Source organism: Xyrauchen texanus, chromosome 35 (genome assembly GCF_025860055.1).
Source record: "Xyrauchen texanus isolate HMW12.3.18 chromosome 35, RBS_HiC_50CHRs, whole genome shotgun sequence".
NCBI classification, from domain to species: Eukaryota; Metazoa; Chordata; class Actinopteri; order Cypriniformes; family Catostomidae; genus Xyrauchen; species Xyrauchen texanus.
The window spans coordinates 19,416,124-19,442,107 of NC_068310.1; the positions used below are offsets into that span (position 1 = coordinate 19,416,124).

General features: G+C 37.5%; 1 protein-coding gene across 2 annotated transcripts; it reads right to left on the reverse strand.

Annotated features, from left to right (window-relative positions):
* Positions 1-2,735: 2,735 nt before the first annotated feature.
* LOC127629209 (zinc finger protein 362-like) lies at positions 2,736-25,410 on the reverse strand. Of its 2 annotated transcripts, none has more exons than XM_052106334.1 (9): positions 25,306-25,410; positions 14,552-14,615; positions 14,067-14,313; positions 9,464-9,568; positions 9,059-9,380; positions 5,703-5,927; positions 5,512-5,590; positions 5,024-5,182; positions 2,736-4,400 (listed from the first exon to the last, which is right to left on the reverse strand). In XM_052106334.1, exons 2-9 carry the CDS (start codon positions 14,612-14,614, stop codon positions 4,284-4,286), a joined length of 1,317 nt encoding a protein of 438 aa, XP_051962294.1. In that variant the 5' UTR covers position 14,615; positions 25,306-25,410; the 3' UTR covers positions 2,736-4,283. The 2 variants fall into 2 exon arrangements, with proteins under 2 accessions (XP_051962294.1, XP_051962295.1); XM_052106335.1 differs by lacking the exon at positions 25,306-25,410 and adding an exon at positions 17,547-18,058.
* Between the last annotated feature and the right edge of the window lie 574 nt (positions 25,411-25,984).

A 25,984-nucleotide genomic window follows, 5' to 3' on the forward strand; every position in this document is an offset into this window, starting at 1 on the left:
GTTTAAGTGGCTATTGTACACTAATAGGTTGTGCGTTATTTCGAGTAAACAACATACACACTAAATAGGCTACTATTTCTTTCCAACCTTAATATTGGATGTTTTTATGCTGTTTTGTGCAGAGTCTGGCCTGTAATGCAGTATGGTGTTTTTTTGTGTGCAAGAGACGCCACTTTGTTCTATTTCACAATTGCTAATTCCGAATACTTGTATACATTACTAGATAATATAATCCTGCTATGTCTTTCTCCATTAAGTTTGTATTTAAAAGTGTCACATGATAGTCTGAACTTATTTTGATTCCTTAGGTTCACTGGCTAGCATGTCCATGACAACTCAACATGTGTTTCTATCATCAGTGTGTCAAAAAGTGCATGCCTAAAGTTAACAGAATCACCAACACATAATTTGACTCAATCAATAAAAATGAAAAAAGGCTCAGGTGTAACAGTCTGAATTTAATGAAAAATTTAGAGATACAAAGTGTTCTTGACATTGATATTTTCTTAATTCATCTATCAGTCTTGTCTGTGCTTATTAAACAAAAAATTATTTGGAACCACAATGCAAGATAAAGGAAAACTGGAATTATTTCAGGAAATATTTAACAATGTTTTACATAATACATGTTAAAAGTTATTATCAATTACTACCGTAAAAAAAGGCATAAGAAAACTGAATATTGAAAAACACTGACATGGAGGGGAAAAAAAGAGAAAGAAACCTCTTTCAGTGATGATCAAAATAAAGGCAAAGACATTAAATTGACAAGGATGTCTATAAAAACCATGATCAGTACTTACAGAATTTATTTTTTAATTTGTTGAAATATACTGATACAAAAATGAACAAAGTACAGTTTCTAAAACCTTTGCACTATTAATGAATACAGGAATATTTTATAGTAAATGTACATGTCTTATTAATTTAGGGAGAATTTGAGGCTGAATAAGCCAGGATTATTCTGTAATACAATAATCTATTCCTGGCAACCTTGCAGTAACAGACAAGCTGAGGTTTTGTAATCCTCTTTAAAAACACCAAGAAATAGATCCTCATCAACTTGCTTTTATCTAAAATTGTGATATTGGTCACATTTCCATTCCCACATTTACTTAAAAACAAAACAAAAAAATCCTGTTTGACCAGGTAAACCTTTTATTATGGAATAAATTACCAACACACACACACACACACACACACACACACACACACACACACACACACACACACACACACACACATATATAGGGAATTTTTTTTAAACTTGGTTGTTCCTCTCAAACAAAACAAACAAACAAAAAAAGTTATTATGTAGACATGAATAGATCACAATAAGCTTAACAAATGACTGGCATACATGAACACAAAAGTAAATTAATGTTCTAGAGCAACAGTGTTGTGGCCTGTTGACATCACATAAAACAAATCAACTGCAATTAGTATGATGACATTTCAGTAGACCAATTCAATAGACCATGTGCTATGATTCAGGGAGCATTTTGAATGGCTGTCCATTACTTTTAAAAATCGGATTAATCAGCTTATGTTCTGATTATGCTCGTTATAAAACGTATAAACAAAACAGCTGTTAAGCATACTGGATTTACAGAATTAATTATTTTGGATGAGCTGAAACACAAAATACACTGTTGGAAAAGAACTTGTCTACATTCAAATGTGACTAAATTTACAAGTTTTTTGATTCTGAAATTTTAAGAGTAGGCTCCACTTTATGCTGTTCTTCAAACACACCTGTTTTGGTGTAACAAATTCTATGTTTTATAACCATACAAATTAAAACAATTCAACAACAAATTATACAAGTGCTATTTGGCCATAATATATAAAAAAAAAACCCATGTTCACTTTTAACTATCCATAGGTGTAAATTAGATCTCAAGAATGTCTCAAGGTGCTTTTGCATTGCTCACCTCATGGGAGGAATAGTTGTAATAAACACTAGGTAAACTTTAGCACAGTGTTTCCCAACCTTTTTTCTGCCATGGCACACTTTTTACAATTAAACAAATCCCATGGCACACCTCTATTCCACTGTCCCACATAACCATCATTGATAGTTTCATTTTCAAGAACTTTCCACTTTAGTTGTGTGTTTACTCGTTATGTTTGAAATTCGGCTATGCAAAAAAAGCAAGTCAGCTAGGTGCAGTGTGTAATGAGATCACAGAAGGCAAGAGTCCTAATTGGGTAATGAATAAAATTACAAAAATGTACATATTTTTAAATTTGTTCTTGCAAATGAATTCTTGCAATGCCACAGCAAATAATTTTTTATTTATCTATTTATTTACATGGCTCCAGACTATCATTAAGAGTGGAAGCACACGTGTTAAATAGTCGCTCCAGCACTTGAGTTGGTCGCACTGGTCCAACTGAAAGAAATTAGTTTTCTTTTACAGTTTCTTTCTTTTTATCAAGATCTTGATCATTAAAATTCGGTCATCTGAAGATAAACAAAGCCTTTTTCTACAATCGGAGGGCATTAGAAAAGATTTTACACAGAAGAAAAGTTCCATTGTATCCATAGTTTTAACTATGGCATTTGCAATAAGATCATAGTAACCAAAAGTAAATCCATGATTAGCAGTAACCATAAAACAAATGATGGCATTTTTCATAAAAACACATCCAGAAATTAAATTGTATTCTCTCACTATTATATTGATATACGTAGGTTCATGATATATTATATATATATATATATATATATATATATATATATATTTTTTTTTTATATCTGTGATGTGTGGATTGAAACCTTACAATTTCTTTCTGTTCATTGTGCAGATTTCTCCTTTATTCATTTTCAATGCTGTTTAGAATGTTGATGCTGTTTAATACAATTTTAAACTGGTTTAATCATCAACACATTATGGGCTTTCATAGAGATTTTAAACAAATAATCAATGCCGAATTTGTGACTCAGCCCGTGCTTCTCACAGCTGTTTCTGATGATCTGGCTGAGCGGTTGAGACCGGTCTGCATGTAAATACACGTCTGTGCTGATCTATCCATTGAGCAGCGCTGACTAATCCGGGTAAAGCTGTTTCCTTTTGCATTTGGAACATTTGCCGTTTCATATTTCTCATACGGAACAGAAAACATCAGCACACAATCAGCGAGTCAGCCAACTTTGTAGTCGCACTAATGCGACCTCTTGTAAAGTTTAATCGCACTGTTAGGAAAAATGGTTGAAAAAGTAGTCTCAGCCCTGAATTATTTTGTGGAATCTGATACATTTCAACCACACACCTGACTATCTAGTGTGCCGCGGCACAGTGGTTGGGAAATACTGCTTTAGAGGGCATATGTAACACTCTGAACATGTATGATTCAATGACAATTATCCCATGTAACACTTCTGCTATGTCACGACATAACCACATTCAATGGGTGTTGTCATGCTGCAATGATGGGCATTGCCATTCCATTAAAAATAAATCAATGACAAAAAGGACACTTTTTCCTCTAATACTGTGGTTGGAAGGGAGGCGTAATCTAGATTCCCATGGCATTGCACAATAAAGTCCTTGTCACAAAAAACGTACATATTTTAGAGAGTGCCATGTCTTATTGACACTTTTAAATGCTAGCCACAAGTTCAGTTTGAAAATTGACCTTTCCAACTAACAGACGCCACATCGTGGCACACAACAATTCCTTTACATTTCCAACTATGACCTCATATTCCTCATAAAAGAAGCTTAAAGTGTCACATCCATAGAAAAATAAAACGCACTACCCTGTAAATAAAAAAATACAAAATGACATGGAGGCAAAGTGAAGACAAAACCAACAAACAGCCATCTTACTTTCTAAAAAAATGGTAGAACCCTCATAGCTGCCAAAAGCGAGAAATTTGCTCCCATTCTGAGAATATTCATTCTACTTTGAGCCAAAACAACAAGGCGGAAAAAGTGCTTTAAGGTTATCTTTGGAAGTCTCCCTTACACACCTTTGAAACAAAATATTAAAATGATCAAAATTAATCTCCTGTTTTGAAATACTCAATCAAATCCTTATATAGTCTGCAGTCTGTTCTTGTTGCCATGGACAATTCAGTTCAGACATCAGTTGCCTAGTCTGTGACCTGAATGCTTAGTTTCACTAAACAGTTGAAGGGGCAAAGACAATGAAAGACTCAAATGTCCTCCGAGGTCTATGGTGCTGGGCACCAACTTTCTTCCTTTGTTTTCAATGGAAGACCAGCATGTGCACAATATACCTTTTAAATGGAAAAATAACAAGCAGGAGGAAGCTCAAATAAGTGAAATACGTATAGGGATGCTTGGAGATTCTGTTCTCTGTGGGGAATGGTGACTGACAAGATGCTCCACCACTGTGTGTTTGGACATGTGCTTCATAAGGTACGTCTCCTGAAAAACAAGACAGGAAACATAATAGTGTTATAATATGCGTTTGAAATGTAATAATACCAGGTAGGATTGATAGTTCAGCCAAAATGAAAATTATGTCATAAGTTTCTCAACCCATTTAACTACGTTAAGGCCCGAGTATATATCGGATCAGCCACCGTGTTGCATTTCAAAGTATACCTTTTTGACTTTGAGCGAATATGAGCACGTTTGAAGAATGTAGACTATGACTGCTTTGTGATACTATTTTAGTACTGTCATTGGCAGGTGTTTGCACTGACAATGCGCACAAACGAGTACGAGTCTGCGCAGATGACAAAATGTGCATTACGCATACTGTGCGTGGATCGATCAGCAACATGGACAACCCCAGTTTACTTTGGCCTTTAGCCTCAGTCACCATTCACTTCAAAGTATTGAAAAAAAGACGCAGATGCACATGAATGGTGACTGTGGCTGACATTCTGCCTAACATTTCTTTTTGTGTTCTACAGAAGATAATATGGGTATGGAACAACATCAGGGTGAGTAAATTATGACAGAACTGTCATTTTTGGGTGAACTGTGCTTTTAAGACAAGGGAACAGTTTCTGCTATGTCTCTCGAATGTGGTCTGTACTCACTGATGTGTATGCACGACCGCACATGCTGCAACAGTAAGATTTAGCATTTTTGATGGCATGTGCAGAGAGATGGATCTGTAAGGAGGCTGAGTCCGTGTAAGCCCGATAGCAGTTTGGACATTTGTATGGCTTGTCTTTGTTATGTTGCCTCTGGTGAGACTGTACAGGAAAAGGAATTGAGGAATAGAAAGCTTAGCACTTGTGAAGAATCAAACACATAATTTGATATAAAACATTCTGGCTACTATACTGTATACAGTGGCCCCCAAACATTATTTGGACACATAAGCCAAACTTAAAAATGGCTGAATGTCCTTGCATTAGACAACAAAATATCATTACAAAGCTAAATATATTTTTAGTGGATGTATGAAGTCAGTTCACACAGGTGTCTTAGCAGAGTAACCAGAAGTTTAGTTCATTACATTACCTATGGACATCTACCTCCCAGTATATTCATTCCCTAGCTATCCTAATGCTGTCCTCACCTGTAGATTTGAGAGTTGTGTGAATGACTTTTCACATCCAGGATGGGCACATTTATATGGTCTGTCACCAGTATGAATCCTTAAAAACATTCACATATACAGAATATTAACACTACAACTTTAAAATTGTCCTATAGTTTCCAATGGACATGTACTAGAGGGTTTGCTGCGTACTCTTGAGTTCTCCTTACCTGGTATGCTGTTGGAGGTGTGATAACTGGCGGAAGGAGTTCTCACAATAGGAGCAGTGGTAAGGCTTGATGCCTAAGTGAATACGTAAGTGCTGTGCTAGGTATGAGGCATTGGCGAAGGACTTGGAACAGTGAGGGCACATATGGGGTTTTGTCTCCGTGTGGGACTTGGAATGAATCTGCATCTCTGACTTGTTGAAGAAAGTAAGCGGACACACTTTACACCTGCATAAAAAACAAAAACGGAATTACTTTATAAACATCATCCTCATTCCACATTCTACTCTTAACCCTTGTGTAGTGTAGTGTATTTATGCCTCATTAACTCAATTCAATTCAGTGAAGATCTAAACTTTTTCAAGTTCATACTTGATAAAGTGGTGGTTTAAGAGGACATTTTGTTATACACTAGTAGTTATGAGGGTATTATGCTATAAATGTGGTTTATGAGGACATCCCTAGTGTCCCTGTAATTCAAATGGCTTAAAAAAACATAATAAACACACTTTTTTTTCTCTCTTTTTATTGTAAAAATGCCAAAAGGTTTCTGTGAGGGTTAGGTATAGGGGTAGGGGACAGAATAAATAGTTTGTACAGAATAAAAATAATTGTATCTATGGAGAGTCCTCATAATGATAGCCGCACCAACATGTGTGTGTGTGTGTGTGCTTGAGCGGTGTGTTTTGTATTGTGGATGTACTGTAATGTCACCTGTTCATTTCTGTGTGTGTGTGGTCTGCATTGTGGCTGATTTATTGATTTAATTTGACAAATTTCATAAAAATTGTATTGTATCTTTTTGTAATTGTATCTTGTTTTAGTCCCACCTATTCATACCTCTGTGTGTTTGTGCAAGCTCTATTGTGGATGTACAGTACTGTAGCATCACCCCTTCATTACTGTCTGTGTGTTTTCTGCATTGTGTCTGATTTATTGATTTGACAGACAAATTCTGCGAAAGGAAAGGTCTTTTTTAATTATTACAATTAATGGTGAAGCATGTAATTAAAAAAAATTATAATAATTTAAATACTTTCTCCTATCCCAGTTTAATTTTATTTATTTGTAGTAGAGTTGTCACAATATCAAAATGTATTAGTAGTTACCAATATCAGTGAAAGTTAAAGTGGTTCTCGATACCACAGCAAAAATACCCTGCTATTGAACTTGCATGTTTCCTTCAAGTGTTTCTCAATTAAGTATGCATTGCTTTAGTGTTTTTGAGTAGGGCCCTACTGAAATCTCTTTTTATGTTTTGTATTAAAGTTACATTTAATTTCATCATCAAAATAGTGTCCAATCAAATTAATTCTTAGAACCTTTGCACTTTTAACAAGTGAAAAATAGAACAATTACTTTCAATATAACATTGCATTGCTTTTTTATCAAACTTTTATTCAGTACAATTGCACTCTTGCTTGTGATGTATTGCTTATTTATTATTATTATTATTTATGAATCAGTATGTATTATTATTATTACTATTACTACAGGGAATATTACATTTCACTTTACAGTTGTGATATATTTCTGTTGCAATTTCTTCAATTTCAAGAGCCTAGCTTTAATTTTGAATCATGCTTTTATATTGATGCATGGTTTTGACGGACAATTCACTTCTTCTGATGGGTAAACATCTATGTTGGCTACATGGCCCAGTGTGATCGTCAAAGCTCAAATACTGTGATTTAATTATATAAATATATAGTCTGCATGTACAGTGTGCTTCACAGTGGATGAGTGCTCTGCTTTGTCATCTGATACAATGCAAATCTGTGGAGTTTCCAGTGCATCAGTGGTCACTTTCACACATTAATTTAAAGCTTGCAGCTCGAATGCAGAATTAGATTGCAGCCTTTAGCAGTTTAATAAATCACACTACGACATATCACAATTAAATTTGATTTGATTAGTTGTCAATTTCAGTGTAAAAGGATTAACAGAGCATGTGTTCAATAAGCGTGTGAGCATTTGAAAACAGTCGTGTGTTAGTCAAACAGCATGCTGGTACAAATTAAGTTGGTGTCAGGACGCCTGTTTGATCAGCCTAGTTGTGTTTGTGTCGTTGTTCGTCCGGAGGGCTTAGCTGTCTTGTTTGTCCGCCCGCGTGTGGTGTTTGTTCACCATGTGTGTCTGCACGTGTTGTTTTCCATGCATTCAACTGTCAGTTGTCGCCCCTCCCTCTTGTTACCTTGTTAGTTCAACATTACACTCACATCACTCACGTCACTCTTCATTAGCCTCTCTTTATATTCCCTTTGTGTTTTTTGTCCCTTGCCAAATCGTGTTTTGCATGTTGGTTTTTATCTTGCTGTTCTTGGTAGTCTAGTTATCTAGTCAAGCTTTATTTTGCTTTGGATTCCAAGGTTTTTTCCTATTTTTCTTTTCTTTTGCTGTGTCTTGATCCCTGTTTGTTATCAGCCCTGATTTGATTTATTATTTTTAATTTATTATTTTGATGTATTTTTCCTATACATTAACTTGGCATAGTTAATAGGTTTTTGCTTTATTTTTTCCCTATCCCCTGTGTACAGTTTAGTCTTTTCCCTTTTTCTTTTTTTTTTCTCTCCAGTCTCCCCGTCTTCCAGGCTGCCGGACAGAGCTTATTCCCCCGCCATCTCCGGCCTACCAGCAGTCATCTCCCTTCCCCTTTGCTGCGCCTCACCTGCCACCACTGCCCGTTGCTCCCCCAGTCTCATTCGCCACCATCCTTGACCTCTTGTGTGGACTGCTCTTGGCTGGGAGTTATTGTTACATGGACCTAGTCTACGCTTTGAGGCCGTTATTGTCTGTGGACCTTATCCTGTCCGGCTCGTGCTTGTTTGTTTCCCAATAAACCGTTGTTTACCCTGCAATTGAATCCTCTTCTTTCTGAACCCTGACATATGGTGCTCGGTACTATAGAAACATCTTTTTATTTTAGTACCAACGAACCGGTAGTTTCGACAACACTAATTTATAGTTTAATTTACCCAAAAAAGTGCTTTTTCCTTGGAAAAAAATGCACGAAAACATTGCGGTTTGTTTGAGCAGCCCGACCAGCCCGACACATGTACACTTGCCCATTTACATGCATACTAATATGCTGATTACTCCCAAAACATCAAGCTTATTAAAAAAATATGACAAAGCAAAAAAAAAACAGTTGTTACATGTGATTTGAAATAATCAGTAAAAGAATGTGCATGTAAATGCACCCAATGGCTCAACCAATGGTATGAGTTTCGGACGGGACTATCTGTTTGGCTAATCAAAGGAAGACTTGTTCGAATTTTTTTTTTAAATCAGTCATTAGAATTTTATGGTGTAATAAAGGTCATAAATTATCCAATTAATTAATAACAGTGGGTTCAGACCTGTATGTTTTTCCTTCTTTGGCGATGGTAACTGCCTGGTCAGGACCTGAGGCCAGAAGGGGGTAGGGCACCACCAGAAGGGGGCCTGTGTTGTTTTCTGCTTTAATCTTCTTGCGGCCACGTGGAGCTTTAGGCTGAGGTCCCAGCATCCCCACCAAGCCTCCACTTTTAACCTGCTCCATGACAGGACCACTGGCCAGGCCGGAAATGGTGTTTAAGGAAGGTGCTCCACCCAAGCGATTCTGACTGCTGGATGTTGGGGTGGTGGGCGTTAACGCCTCAGAGGTGTTGTGGGTGTCTGTGCGGGATGACAGCATAAGACCTGTTTTCGAAAGTACAAGAAGGTTAATACAATTTATCTATTGGACATGGAAAATAAATATCAAATCTGTGTTTGTCTTCTACCTGAGCGATGGTTCACTCTGTTGGATTGGTCCACTGCTTGTCGCATATGCCAGTCTTCCCATAATCCCTTTGACTTCACTGTAGACTTGTCATCTATGTTCAGCTCTGAACATACATACATACATACATACATGTCACTACAGTCAGTAAAGCAATTTAGCATTACATACATATACATATACATATATATATATATATATATATATAGGTGTTTCTTCATTTTGTTTTTAATTGTCTACTAACAATGTTAGGGATGCACCGATATGGAATTTCTGGGCCGATACATTTAACTCACAGCTCATTGTGCCCGATACTGATCTCTCTCTCTCTCTCTCTCTCTCTCTCTCATATCTATATATATCATATATATCTATATATATATATATATATATATATATATCTATCATATCTATCTATCTATCTATATATATATATATATATATATATATATATTATGGTTTTAATTTTTCATCCTTCACCCTGGAATTGCTTGCTAATTCATTAAAAGCTTCTTATTTTAAAATACTTGTAATTTAAAATCTTGGAATTTGGACTGCTATTTAAGGTTTGACAAATGTAACATGAACCATAAATGTACCTATATTACAGATGTATGCTGATTTCAATGATAAATAAATACTAATGCATTTGCATACATTTTGGTGCCCATTTAATAGGTGTTTCTGGTGATCCTGGTGACTCGCTCACAGAGAGAGAATAATGAACTTGAATGAACAAACAGCTGTTATAATGCATTAAACCAAAATGATGCGATCATTTGCATGTAACGAATATTTAACAACAAAACACAAAACAAACCCTAATCTCTGTATACATGATGTATTATTAGTGGCAGCAGTTGGACTGCGAGTACAGGGGTGGTTTGTGTGTGTTATGAATGTGCGTGCATGTGCTAGTGCGCATCTCATTCACGGACGCTTGCTGCAGCGCTCATCTGTGACAGTTCCACTCTATAACTTATTAAATGTGCCGTTTCAGATTGTGCTTGGAATGCTGAGATGTAAGTAACATTGTGCTATTTCCCAAATTCTGTTTATGTTTCATGAAGTAATAAGCAAAAATGATAGTTGTTTTTGCCATGTTTCCTTTATTGCCTCATGAAACAAACAGAATATTGGAAATGCAATCGTTACTTACAGCAGATGACTAAAACCAGCCCAAAAACACCGTAACAAGGTGCAGAGATTTTGTAATAATCCTCACAGAGCAACATAAGCTTCGCCCTCACTCAAACAGACACTGAAAGAAAGACACCGCAGGCAGTCAGATAATTTCAGTCGCAAGTAAATAAACCATAACAAATCAGCATGTGTGGCAAGGCGGAGGGCGGGGCCAGGTCGTGATCATACACACCCGGTCCCGTATTAGGCTAATCAAGCCTCTGAGGTTTAAAGGTCGACTGCAGGGGACAGCAGAAGACTGGTGCAAAGTTATTCTCTCTGTTGAAGCCCCCTTCCGACTGTTTGGGACATCTGGAAAATTAATAGTCCGGAGAAGAAAAGGTGAACGCTACCATGAGTCCTGTGTCATGGGTGTTTGGGCAGCCCTCCACCCTGCCACACATGCTGATAATGAAATTGTTGCCGACATTTTTGCACTGGTGGTGACACGATTCCATAGCCGACTCCGGAGGAGGAGATGGTCCTGTCGCTTGCTGGACACTCTGGGACGTCCTGAAGCCTTCTTCACTGCAGTTGAACCTCTCTCCTTGAAGTTCTTTATGATCCGGTAAATGGTTCTTTCAGGTGCAATATTCTTTGCAGCAATTTCCTTGCATGTGAGGCCATTTTAATACAAAGCGATGATGGCTGCACGTCTTTCTTTAGAGGTAAACATTGTGAACAAGAACACAATGATTGAAAGCACTTCTTCCCTCCTTTTATAGCAAACAGTCTGCTCTTATAATCCAATCAGAATGATAGAGTGATTTCACCTGACTATTTCACTGTGCTGCTGATACGATTAGTGAAATGATGTTAGCTGGTCATTTTGTGCCAGGGCCAAAAAACTGTGAAATTTGGGTTTTTGTGATAATGTTCATTTTTTTGGGCCAATGAAGCTGTTATCTAGAAACAATCTGAATCAACACCACAACAAAATAAGCAGAAAACGTTCCAAACCACAAACTTTATGTCTCTGCCAATGCTTTTGGCCACAGCTGTAAATACATGCATTCCTGAAAGTCAAGAAAATTTCCACCAGTGTCATTTCTCCTACATCTCAAATTCTAAATTGTGTTTAATGGTATCTGTGGAGGAATAAAAAAAAAAAGGAAGACTCATTTGACTTGCTATGGCTAATTTCATAGCTAATATTTCAGATATCCTAAATACCCACAATTAAACAATGTTTTCACACTTTTTCAGACTTCGCCCGGATTACAGCGTGATTGGACATGACGCCCATAAAATATTCTAATATACTGAATTTTCTTTGTTTTCATCAATTATCTCTTGTCTCTTATTTAATTTCAAGCATGCTCTAAAGGGAAAATTTTGTCAACTTAGTTAACAAGTACATCAACTTTTGATACAGTTTTATCAGGCCAAAATCATTTGGGTGGGTATGATGCCACAAATGCACGGCAACCTAAATTATAATTTTTTAATTAACAGACAACATTTTCACATGTTACTTTCACTTTTTGTTTAGATTATCGTAGTTTAAATATAAAACAATTTGTATTTCTTTATGGATTTTCATATTTTAACATTTAAAATCTGTGTCTGGGACAAGGCATAAACAGGAAAATGTGTACATAAAAGGCTTGCTTTAAAATAATGTACAATACATTACAGTGAAGCATTACATGCAAATCTTCTTGACATTAAACATGATCTAAGTCAACATGAAACCCTGTTTGTAACCCATTTTACTTCTGTAATATTATATATTTCCAAGTAAAACCAGCAAAAAAGTTAGGGCAAGACTTAATTAGAACATAATATGGGTATATGGGCATTCCATTACAGAATGCTGCCTTTGACACAGTCAACCATCAGATCCTACTCCCAACCCTCTCTAAACTGGGTATCACTGGAACTGTGCTTGACTGGTTCAACTCTTATCTCTCAGAAAGGTCCTTTGAGGTAGCATGGAGAGGGGAAGTATCCAAGCCACACAAGTTACTTACTGGGGTACCTCAGGGATCAGTGCTTGGGCCACTTCTCTTCTCCATATACACAACATCACTGGGACCCATCATCCAGTTACATGGTTTCTCTTACCACTGCTACGCTGATGACACGCAACTCTATTTGTCTTTCCAGCCCAACAACACCACAGTGACCGTTCGAATCGCTGCCTGTCTGGCAGACATCTCGGCCTGGATGAAGGAACACCACCTTCAACTCAACCCTGCCAAGACCGAACTCCTTGTCTTTCCAGCCAACCCTGCTGTTGAACACAACATCACCGTGCAGCTGGGTCCAACTACAGTTTCGCCTTCCAAAACGGTCAGAAATCTAGGGGTAACCATTGATGATGAGTTAAATTTCACAGACCACATTTCAAAAACTGCAAGATCTTGTAGATTTACACTCTACAATATCAGGAAGATAAGACCCTTCCTCTCTGTACATGCCACACAACTGCTCGCTCAGTCCCTTGTCATAACTAGACTGGACTACTATAACGCTCTCATTGCAGGCCTTCCTGCATGTGCTATTAGACCTCTCCAAATGATCCAGAATGCAGCAGCACGCCTGGTCTTTAATGAACCTAAGAGAGCACATGTTACACCACTCTTTGTCTCTCTCCACTGGCTGCCGGTTCATGCCCGTTTTAAATTCAAGGCCCTGATGCTGGCATATAAAACAGTCACTGGGTCTGCTCCAGCATACCTTAAAACATTTATGCAGAGCTACGTTCCCACCAGAAGCCTGCGGTCGGCTAAGGAACGTCGCCTTGTCGTACCAAAACAAAGAGGCACCAAAACACTTTCCCGGACTTTCAGTTTCATCATACCACGGTGGTGGAATGACCTTCCCAACTCAATCCGGGAAGCTAACTCACTCTCTATCTTCAAAAAACGGCTAAAAACACATCTTTTCCAAAAGCACTTAACCGGTCAATAAAAAAAAAAAAAAAAAAATAAATTATATATATTTACATTTCTTGTTGCACTTAAATCTGTTTTGTATACTATTATGATGATAGTGAAACTTTGTAATATGGCACTTTTTGTACCACTGTCTCCCTAAGATGATTCGCTGATGTTCTTCCTCTTTTGTAAGTCGCTTTGGATAAAAGCGTCTGCCAAATGAATAAATGTAAATGTAATGTAGACAAACTTGAATGCAAGTTTGCTAAAACAATGCCTGAACAGTTATTTGGTAATTGGTTAACATTATCCAATAGCCCGTGCAGCCTAGGTTACGTCAACGAAAAAGAAAATGTGTTGCCGAAGTTATTACATTTTTAATATGTTATTACATGATTAATGATTACAACAATAACCAAAAATTTGGAATAACATTTGCATGTAAACTGTATGTTAAGAAATTAAATAGTGTCAATTTTGATTTCGTGTTGACTTTAAAATGAAGTTCTTCATGATAATGTCCTGCAGGACAATCAATACCTGAAATGGTGCTGGATGCTGGGCGAGCATGCAAGGCGATGTCAGGCTGAGAGGAGTTGTGAGCCTGAAGACCTGGCACCTGCTGCAGTCTGGGGATGGACATCACATGTTGCCCGCCATCTGATGGCACTGAGGCCACCAGCAGAGTCTGCTGAGAGGGGAGAGTGGTGGGTGGCAAATGCGGAGGTCTGATCTTTTCCGCCATCAGCTGCTCTTTGATCTTGTCGATAAGCACCAGGTTATCAAGCTGTAAAAGTAATTTGTTATGTTGGAGGACACTCTACCAAGTGAACATGTGAAGAGAACATGGGGGTAAGTTTGGGGGAACCTTTAAGGTTTCGGTGTGCGATTTGTGGTGTATTTTAGTGAAATGATTAAAGAAAACATCCATTTTCAAACTGGTTATTTTGTCAAAGTGACCATTCCAAATATATTTCCCCCACTGAAGAACCCTAGATCAGGCAACCCTTAAAAACAATACTCACTTGAGAAGGCATAGAGGGAGGTGGTGGCCAGAAATATGGATTATTGAATCGAGGCTCTGCCATCCTTATAATAAAAAGAGAGTAAGTGTCAAATCCAAACACATATTTAATAACTCTTGTTAAAAACACATACATGCATGCATTTAGTTATAACAAAACCTCTCTTTAGGTGTATATCTGATTGTTAGGCATTTTAGGGGTTCACAGGGTCTGACACAGTTCTGAGTTAAGTTTGCGTTACTATTAACAGCAAAATAAATCACGTTTATTTTGGTTTGCATCACTAGTAATTGGAATTTAACTAAACATATCCACACTAATACAATATAATACAAAGAGGCTTGTAATACAGTATCCATGGAGGAATGTAAATCATTCCAATAAAAACCACTCAAGCATACTTCAAATTCTTATTGGCTTATTGACAGTCGCAGTTTTATTAGTGCCAATAAATACACCTCGAATAGGAGGAATTTGGAATATAACATACAATCATCAATCTTTAAATAAATGTGGGAATTTTGTTTTACTGGGTTTGTGGTTTAAAATGCACACAGGATGACGAATGAGTTGATTTAAATGAAATCATTCATTCAGACCTACTAACCATGTTTTTTTCTCCCCTACACATTTAAGGCATTTCCAAATTGCTGTACAGTGCTCCAAGCATAAAAGGCAACTTAATTATTATTATTCTTTCCAATATACTGTAGATGTAGTTGCTGCAAAAATAACAGTTACTACAGTTATATAAAACAGTTCATTGTAAGTTAATGTTATCGAATTTGATATTCAATATAACAGCACTGGGACACTTTACTGTTTGTATCACTCCACTTCTCCGTGTTCGTGACTTGCCAAGGGTGGTGGGGAATTTGATTCATCGTTCATTTTGACTTCATTCACTGATTAAAGGTGCACTCAGTATTTTTTCCCATTAAAAAAGTTTTACTTCTAAAGAATTTAATTGTAATGTTTTAACATTTGTATGAAATCATGACCACTTACATCTAGTCATATCAGTAACCTTATTAAAGCTGTTTTTTTCTACATGGGGCAGGGGTGCCCTCATGGGGGTTGCCATTTTAGAATCACATGACCAGCTGAATACTACTTGTTTAAATGTCAGTAACCGTCTTGTTATTGGTCACTTTCACTCTTGGATTAAATTAATCATGGCTGATTGTGAATAGTGAATTTCTACAATGGCATCTGTAACTGAAAACTATTGATTGTTGATGATGCATCCACACCACTAGCTGTCACTGTCCAGGAGGACATGAACAAAGTTACTAAGTACACCTTTAATTCAGGAATCATTTCTGGAGATCGCATATTAACACCAGTAGGTGGCGACAAATGAGCTTTGTTTATGAGTAATTCCTTCAATCACTGACTCAACTGATTCGTAAAAAAGGTAATCATTCACCACGGAATCAAAGAAAGTGAATGAGAGCAATTTGTTCACGTCTTGAAAAATGTGTAAAAAACACTGCTAAATCAAAACAGAGAATTGGGCAGTGCAGATAACGGAGTTCTACATAATGCTACGGATTCTTTTGGAAGTATTTTCACTTGCAGAGAATTGTTTTTTATTTATTATTCTTAACTAGTTTCTTGAACAGCACTATTGCTCATGAGATAATAATGAACTAAAGCATTAATGTTAACAATTACAACCTTATTGTAAATTGTTACATTTAATTTATTTTCCCCCCTTTTTAAGACTGGTGGCAAGAATCAAGTTACAACAGTTTTAATGCACTAATAATAACAGTTGTAACTGACTTTTTGGCAGAAACTATGGTTGCTATTGTTTTTTTTTATCTATTAAAATATCATTCGAGTTATCATCAGCTCAAGTGAAGTGCCAAGAATTCTAATATTAGGCAATAAGCCCTCACAACTGTGACTCAAATCTGACTCCAGTCCAACAAACAAGTTGTGTAAACATCAATATTTAGGACACCTTATTGTGACCACAGCCAGAAAATGTATCAAGAAACTGCAGAGTACAACTCATAAACCTCTCTTAGCCAACCAGCGTTTGTGGGTTAATATCAGCATCCACGTCTGAGCCGCTCCCCCCTGAACCCTGTCCAGCAGTTGCTGCCCATTTCTCTGCCTCCTACCCAACAGTTATCACACAGTCCTGTGTCGCCTCTGCCCTGAGGCTTCCTCCCAGGCCGCCAGACCCTGCCCGTTTCCTCAAAATCTCTTCCTGGTTTCCCTCCCTTCCCTTTCTTTGATGTTTCCTGTTCTTTGGAAAGTGTTTGTGCTGTCTGTCTTTTTTTCTTTTTGATGTTCCCGTTGAGACGCCAGGAGGAATCCCTTTTTTGGCAGGGGTCACCTTGTCAGGTTGGGGTTCTGCCTGACATTACTGTGGCAGTATCAGCCTGCCTCAGAGTTTTGTGTATCCCCTTTGTGTGAGAGCACAGGTCCAGTTGTTTGGGACCACCATGCACGTGTTACCACCGTGCGCTCTCCGGTGATGTCATGGGTCTGTCAACCTGTCAGATTGGGTTTTGTCTGACGAGGACCATGACATTATCGTCTCCTGTATGTCTTGTGTTTTGTGTTCATGCTTTGTCTGGGCATGGGTCCGGTGTTTGTTTACCGCTATGTGCGAGTTGCCGCCGTGCGCCCTCCGGTAATGTCATGGTCCTGTCACCTTGCCAGGTTGAGTAGTTGTCTGACGAGGGTCGTGGCATCATCATCCCCAGTCTGTTTATTGTGAAAGCATGTTTACGTTTGGTCCTTATGTGTTTCAGGTGCCGCTGGCATGCGAAATCAGCCTTCCCATGGTAACCCTGATTGTTTCCATGGGAACGCTGATCATGACAACTGTCAGCTGCGAGCGGCACCTGCCTCTTGTTTGTTTCCCTGCTTATTTAAATCCCCTTGTGTGCCATGTCTAATTTTGAATCATTGTTGATGTTCTGTCATTGGATGTTGTTGTTTTGTGGTACTGTAAGAGGTCTAACATTTTGTTTACCTTCGCCCGTATATTCCACCCAGTGTCCTTGGAGGAGGGTTTCTATGGTGTCATTTTTATATCACCAAAACTTGAATTTGAAAAAGCCTCTGAATTCATGATCTTGAAAAAGTTTATATAAAAAAAAATAAAAAAAGAGTATTTTCTGAGTATTTAAATATTTGCTGTTCATTTTTAATACTTGAAAATAAAGTGAATGAGGCAGCATTTATGACTACTGTTTACATTGTAGTCTGGCGGTGTGAATAAAGTCTGTGCTTCATAAACTTATGTGTTGTTTATTGACCAACATTTGTATATACACATAAAAAAATACTGTAAATTGATATTATAGTGCTTTTATTATTATTATAATGTGCTACAATCATGACATACAATAGTCTGGGTGTTATGAATTTATATACATGAATGAACATATATACTGCATTTGATACACAGATAACTGAAATGTCTAAAAGCAGAGAATCTCTGTTTTCCCCATTCATCGCTGATTGACTTGGGTGACATTAAGCTATGTCACCTGAGAGATAACACTTTAATGAAAGAAAAATAAAATGTTGTCTCTGGTAAGTAAACAGCAGTATCACTTTTTCAAGATTTATAAATAGAAACAAAACTTTTGCTGGCTTTTGTCGCATCCCGCGCAGCACACTGTCTGAAAGTAAATGGAATTTTGGTCAAAAAGGTAGTATGAGCATACAGCGATGTCACATGTAACAGATCAATATGCTCATGCATTACCATGAATTATTTTATTAATTAATTTATTTACTGGTATATGCACAAATTGAGTGTATAGGAAATTAATATAATAATACCTGATTAATAATAGCTACAGGAAATGACAAAGAATAGTTTATAGGCCTCTATTAGTATTAATATATTTTGTGTGTGTGTGTGTTAATGCTTAAAAGAAAACGTGAGTAAAGAAAAATACATTTTCAGATATTTAAAGGTGCAATATGTAACAATTATCATGTAATATTCCCACTTTTTTGCCAATGTGTGAATGGCTTGTAATACCACTTAAAAAATTAGCCCTTCCCAGATTTCCTAGGTTGCTTATTAAAGCCTCTACACTGATTTTCATATGAAGGGAGTGGGTCATTTTTGCCAGAAAAATCCAAAGGATGTGGCATTTATGCACACTCCCGAGAGCCTTGCCTCAGACAGTAATAGCTTCTCTTCCGCTATTCAACAGTGACAACAAACTGCAACACTAGGTAACGTTATCTTAGAGATGGAATCCAGCAAATGTCCGGTCCCAGCACAACATTGACTCCTACACAAACTCCGACTGAGTAAGCAAAACAAAAACAAAAACATGTATCTACTGAATCTCACCTGGCTAAGCGGGAACGTGATCATGGTAGAGCGAAAACTAGAGTGAACATCGGCAGGGCATTTGATTCCTGGAGGGACCTTCGTTCAGATTTGGGGAACAAAACCGACCTTGAATTGGCATTCTTCTTATTGGACAGGTAAGCTTACAAAACTGCAAAGCATGTGAAATACAGTGCCATAAGGATTGATCTGTGTAATTTTAGATAACTTGATCTTGCCTGCTAACGCTGACATATTGAAAGCTACCTTGCTTCGAAACTTTCAAATAATTTAAACGATCTTCTTTTTATTCTAAAAGTCAGATATAAAGGATCAATTTAATCAAATACGCTGGTTTCTTATTCGTAGTAAAACATATGACATATAAAACATACAATAGTGCAACAGTAAACTGTCTTGTATAATTCGGTAGTATGTAGCTGTATATGTGGTATCGGTATGCTATGTTAGCTGATAAGTAGTTTTAGTTTATTCTCAAAGTTTGTAATAAAACAATCATAACTGTGTAATTTTAATTATGCTACCTCATTTTTCAGCATGAAGCTGGTGGATCACGTTCAGTCTCTGTACGTTACGTCATTGTTTTGGCTGATGCTCGCACACTCGCGTCCCGTGAGCACGAGCAACAGGCAGCTGGCTGCAGTTCACTAAACGGCAACAGGTGTCATTAATAACAAGGGTTTCTGAATCTTACATACTGCACCTTTAAGGTTAAATGACTTATGTAATGATCACTTTTGATCTTTCACACATGCAAAACAAAATAAACTATAATAGAATACTGCTGTCTAATTTTAGTAAGGGGTACAATGCAAATGCACATATTACAGAACACTTCTCTAAAGTATATCGGAGCCCGGATTTGTATTGTCATGAACATGGTCTGCCTGACAATAAACATAATACATAAGGCACTGACAAATCATCAGTAGTCTACAAATCTACATATGAGTTTAGACTCTCCAGAATGTTGATACAAATATTAAAAAGCGAGATGGCATGTTACCTCAAGCAATCCAGACTGATGTAAATAATTAGGAACAGAATGCATGTTTTACATTCAAAATTCTCTACATTTTCATTCAACACAAGTACAAATGTGCAAGAGAAAGTGAAATATAATTATAATAACTATAAAAATATTATCAAACAGCCAAGACATACAATATAACGGGTAAAGGCGACTGTTGTTTCAGTCAGCCATAGGTCTGTATTATTTCACTTATTTACAGTAACAACATGAGGTAGATATCTACACGATTCATATTACCTTGGATGTAGGCTAATGATTAAATGCACACTGTTGTTCTCTGAAGGCAGAGAGAATATATATATATATATATAGTGTGTGTGTGTGTGTGTATTACACACGCAATCTTTTTCTTTTAAGATTTTTTAATTAATACTTCTCGACTACAATTTTCTTTTTTCAGACTGCAGTTAAATGAGGTAGTTTGATTATTCGTTTCCACAGGAAAATGTCCTTCGCTCATAGGATTATGAAATTAAAGGTTCTTGATGAAACTTGCTGTTAGAAGGGTCCCATTTTATGATTAAGTTGATCTTTTCTTCAAAACACTTTAATGAAACATATAAGTATCCCTAAAGTATACCATTTTATTTTTCACAATGTTGTTTAAAATTACTTTTGAGCTGTTTCCATCGCTTTGCGATTGTCCACGTGAGAGATGGATTACATCAACAACACTTGTTTGCTCTTCCTTGTATTCCCGGATGTCATCCTCAAATTTTGCCACATGATTTTTCAACTCGTATTCAACAACAACTCAACTCAACTCAACTCAATTTTATTTATAAAGCACTTTCAAAAACCACACTGGGTACCAAAGTGCTGTACATGGAGTAATAAAAAATAAATAAAATCACATTAATACAGCTTAAGAATGCAAAAAACATTTAAAACCTATAAAACAACGAATAAGATAAAATCTACCTAGTACAAATTATAATGCAATTAATTAAAAGCTAGGGAAAATAAATACGCTTTTAAGGCACCCTGGAAAGAGAATAGAGACGGAGATGACTTTATGACCAATGGAAACTCATTCCAAAGTCTAGGGGCTGCCACCGCAAAAGCTCTATCACCTTTAGTTTTTAGGCTGAGATCGAGGAACTGACAGACACAGCTGATCACTAGAGCGGAGAGACCTTGAAGGTTGATTCAAACTTATTAAGGCAGAGATGTACTCAGGTGCAAGACCATGAAGAGCCTTAAACACATACATCAACACTTTGTACTTGATTCTGTATTGGATCGGTAACCAATGTAGTGAAATCAAAACTGGGGTGATATGGTCTCTTTTCCTGGTTCCAGTTAAAAGCCTAGCAGCTGAAATTTGGACCAGCTGCAGGCTAGAGAGAGAGGCCTGACTCACACCCAGATACAAAGCATTACAATAGTCCAATCGAGAGGACACAAAGGCATGCACAACCTTCTCCAAATCATCAAAAGAAAGGATGGGCTTCAACCTTGCCATAGTTCTAAGATGGAAAAAACTATTTTTAACCACAGCATTTATTTGTCGATCAAACCTGAGCTCAGAGTCGAATATAACACCCAGGTTTTTTACATAGGGAAGTTTTTCCCTGGAAGCAGTGACAAATTTCTTTCTAAATTTAAGTCACATCCCTTTGACCAAAAACAATAAACTCTGACTTATCCTCATTTAATTGAAGAAAGTTGTTTACCAGCCAACACTTCACATCGGCCATGCATTTATGCAGAGACTCAAAAGAGTGGTGATTCCCATGTTTAATAGGAAAGTAAATTTGAGAGTCATCAGCATACAGATGATAGTGTATGCCATGCCTCTCAAAGATCTTTCCTAACGGAAGCATGTAGAGGGAGAATAAAACGGGTCCCAAAATGGAGCCCTGAGGAACCCCACATGTTAAAGGAACAACTGATGAATAACAGTTCTCTAAACTGTCTGAAATCGTTCTACCCTTGAGATATGAGGAGACTCAATCCAAGGCTAACCCCTGAATACCAACCTGGTCTCTTACACGATTGATAAGTATGTCATGATCAACCGTATCGAAAGCGGCACTAAGATCCAGCAGCAGAAGACCAACAGGACTACCAGAATCCACACCTAATAAAATATCATTTAAAACTCTCAACAGAGCTGACTCTGTGCTATGACCAGCTCTGAAGCCTGACTGAAATTGATCGAGCAAATTATTGATGGCTAAAAAATCATTTAATTGTGCAAGCACCGTCTTCTCTAATATTTTTGACATAAAGGACAATTTTGATATAGGTCTAAAGCTGTTCATATCAGATGAATCAAGGTTGCTTTCTTAAGAAGAGGCTGAATAACAGCATGCTTAAAGCAGTTGGGAACAATACCAGTGGTCAGGCTACTGTTAATAATCGATAACACTCTTGGACCAATTGATTCCACCACCTCTTTAAACAAAGTGGATGGAATAACATCACACATAGAACCAGTAGGCTTCATATGTGCAATTATATGTTTGAGTTGAGACAGGGACACAGGTACAAAACAGGTCAATAGATTTTGCGGAACAGGATAGGTAACAGGATCATTACTAGTAGGTAAGATCTGTGAGCGTATACCAGCACTTTTAACAGTAAAAAATGTTAGAAACTGCTCACATGTGTCCACCGAAGGGGAGATGGGAGTAAGGGCAACTGGATGAAGAAATGATGTAATAATAGAAAAGAGAACTTTAGCATTATGAAAGTTCTTTGAAATGATATTAGAAAAATAGCTTGATCTGGCTAATTTAACTGCTCTTTGAAATTTAGTCAAACAGTCTCTCAAAATTTCATAGGACACTTGTAGTTTATCTTTAAGCCACTTTCGCTCAGCCTTCCTGCACTCCTGCCTAAGAGCACGGGTATTACTATTCAACCAGGGCTGAGCCTTGACTTTTTTCTTCCTAATTTTTAATGGAGCCACAGTGTTTAAGATGCCAGAACATGACAAGTTGAACTGGGAGACCAAATCCTCAGGCCCCATATCAGAAAAAGGAGACTCCAGCAGTGATTTCAGTGGAGAAACATTAAAAGCAGCTGAAAAACTACTAGCAGTAGAGGGAGTGATAAAACGAGATGTGACAGCAACAGGGCCATCATTAACTTGATCACTGCATGAAAAATGTGGGTTAAAAATAACAGTCTTGTGGTCTGATGTGCAATTTGCACACTGCAGATAGAAAAACCCAGAGATAAAACCAGATCAAGGGTATGACCACATATATGTGTAGGGCCAGCAACACTCTGAAATAAACCAAAAGAATCTAATAAATTAACAAACTCTTTGACCAGTGGTCTCGAAGGACAACACACGTGAATATTAAAATCCCCCAAAATTAAAATGTTATCTGAGCAAGGAATAATAGCAGATAAAAAATCTGAGAACTCATTTATAAAATCTTTGTTATATGACGGTGGTCTGTAGATGAGGGCACATAACACAGATTTAAATGAATTCAGCATAATAAGCTGAGCTTCAAATGTAAAAAACGCCTCGGTGGACAGAAGCCTGCATTTGAACTTGTTTTTAAAAATAACTGCAAGGCCCCCACCCCTACCGACTGCCCTAGGTGAGCTAAAATAACTACAGTCGGGAGGTAAAAGTTCTGAAATAGGAGCCATGTCGCCGTTGCTGAGCCAAGTCTCCGTAACAAATAAAAAATCCAATTTCTGAGAGAGAAAAAGATCGTTCAGTATAAAAGACTTGTTAGAGAGAGATCTTGCATTGATCAAAGCCATTGTCACAGAGATAGAGTCAGACGAAAGATGAGAAGTCACATATGTATTTCCCGACCTACCGCTACCCAGGGTACGTAGGTTGTTTAGGTTAGCACCGCGGCCTTCATGCCGCCACCTCGAAACCACGGTCCGCGATGGTCGCCACCCTGATCCAGATGAAGTTGGATATACAGGCACCAAATATGAACCCCTCAGAGTCGGCAGCACTTCAACACCATCCCGCACTGAGGCCACAGATGAGAAGAAAGTAATCCTTTGCAACTTCTTCGACCTCACTAATCGTCCAGCCCGCTTTCGACGCCTCCTTCGCCGTTTCCTCCGCAAGCACATACACCCAGGCAGGTGGCAGACTTGCGTCAGCGTGACCGGCGCAGCATGAGAAGGGAACCACCAGTTGACACTGGGATCGCGTATCAAACAGTCTACATCAAATTTAACAGTCAAATTTAAAAGAGCCAAGCGATCATAGACCAGAACACAGCAAACCGTGCGAGAAATAAAGCCAATGATAAAGATAAAAAATAGCGTTAACATAGATAAGTCACGTTGGCCATGACTGCAAGCCGGTAAACAACCTGGCGCCATCATGTCCAGCTATGGAATCGTCAACAAGAATTTTGAGACCTGAAATCCACCACTTTAATAATAAAAACTTGAATTTCATTACCAGAAATTTTTGAAGGGGAATTCACACAAATATATTTTCAAATATTTAAAATGAACATACAATTTTTTCCATAACATGAAATTACACCCAGTCTTTTTCAAGATCATGAATTCGGAGGCTTTTTTCAAATGTAATTTCTGGTTATATAACATGACGCCATAGATTCCTCGTTTCTGCCCGCGAGTCGTAGGAAACCGTTGCCTGGTCTTTGCTTTGTTTTGAAGAAGAATTTTGTGTTGTAAATATAACACAACAGCTCTTGGTCCAGTTTCTCACCCACCCTGACAAATAGATCTGTTAAACCACACACCACACTACAAAAAACCTGAAGCCTCTTTAGATCAACACACAACAGTCACAAAACTTTTCAGCTTTCCCCTACTGCAGCTGCATTACGTGTAATGCATTTGTCTTTACATCCACTGATCGGAGAGACTCCCAAAACCTCCAACTCATTCTGTACAGTTAAACCAAAGAAATCAGACAAAAGAAAAACAAAACAAAAATGGCAGCCTGTTATATTTTCATAAGGAATGAGGCCATATTCTGCAAACCCCAAAAATGCAAAATCGGTAAAATTTTATCAAAGCGAAACTGATCTATTACGACATGTTTGTGGTTATATACGTGTGTTTGTTTATGAAGAATAGCACCTTTGTCCGGCCCCCTTGAAAAACAACGACACTTCCTGCAATCATGCTGTGCACAAAAAACGTCTTTGGCGAAATGCTGTCGCACGACTGTGTATTTTCACAACATCTACAGACCCAACTGCTTTATAACAGCGCTATAGCGAAAGCACGCACAAACCTTTTATACAATGCATTCACACAATGCAATTTACTTTTTGGCTTTTTGCAACCTGTGGTAGATCAAAGACGACAAATCGCCGCATGTCAAGCACTTATCTGTCGTACAATGCAGTAACGACACCTCGGTGTTAGCAAAAGGAAAAAAAAGATATTTAGGCTAAAAGCACAAACCTTTTGCACCGATTGCGCTGTTTTTCCTGGCTGGAGAAGCTTTAATAAAGCAGTGAAGAGCCTGGACGTTCTCTCTGTGCAACTCTAGATAGCACAGTTTCCGGGTCAGCTTGTTCACTTCTGGTTGCTGCACACCAAAATCTCACATTTTAGCTGGGAGATCTTAAGTGTTTTTGTTGCCTTTTTGTGTTTTGTCTCAAACAGACATGGTGAGATGCAATGCTTTTAAGTTGGCGTGACTGTTTCTGTGTTACCTAAGTGCAGTGTTGGGGAGTAGAATACATGTAACAAGATTAGGTATTTAAAATATAAGTAACTATTCCACTACAGTTACAATTTAAATAATTGGTAATTAGAATAAAGTTACATTCAAAAAGTATTTTGATTACTGAAGAGATTACTTTGTATTTTATTGTCATTTGTTTCAATTAATATTTAGTCCTTTCAGATGGTAAATATTTATACATATAAATTATGAGATCCAAAGTGCATTTGCACAGCGGTGAAACACTTTCTTATTATGTGTTACATTCATACGAGCAGACAGAGAAGTAAACTTGAAGTAAGTTTGGAGCAGAAGAAATAGAAATAAACCTGGTGTAAATTGTCAGCTTTACGCTAAGCTAAAATGCAATTTCTAGCCATTTTACATGCACATGTTTCCAGACACTATCATATT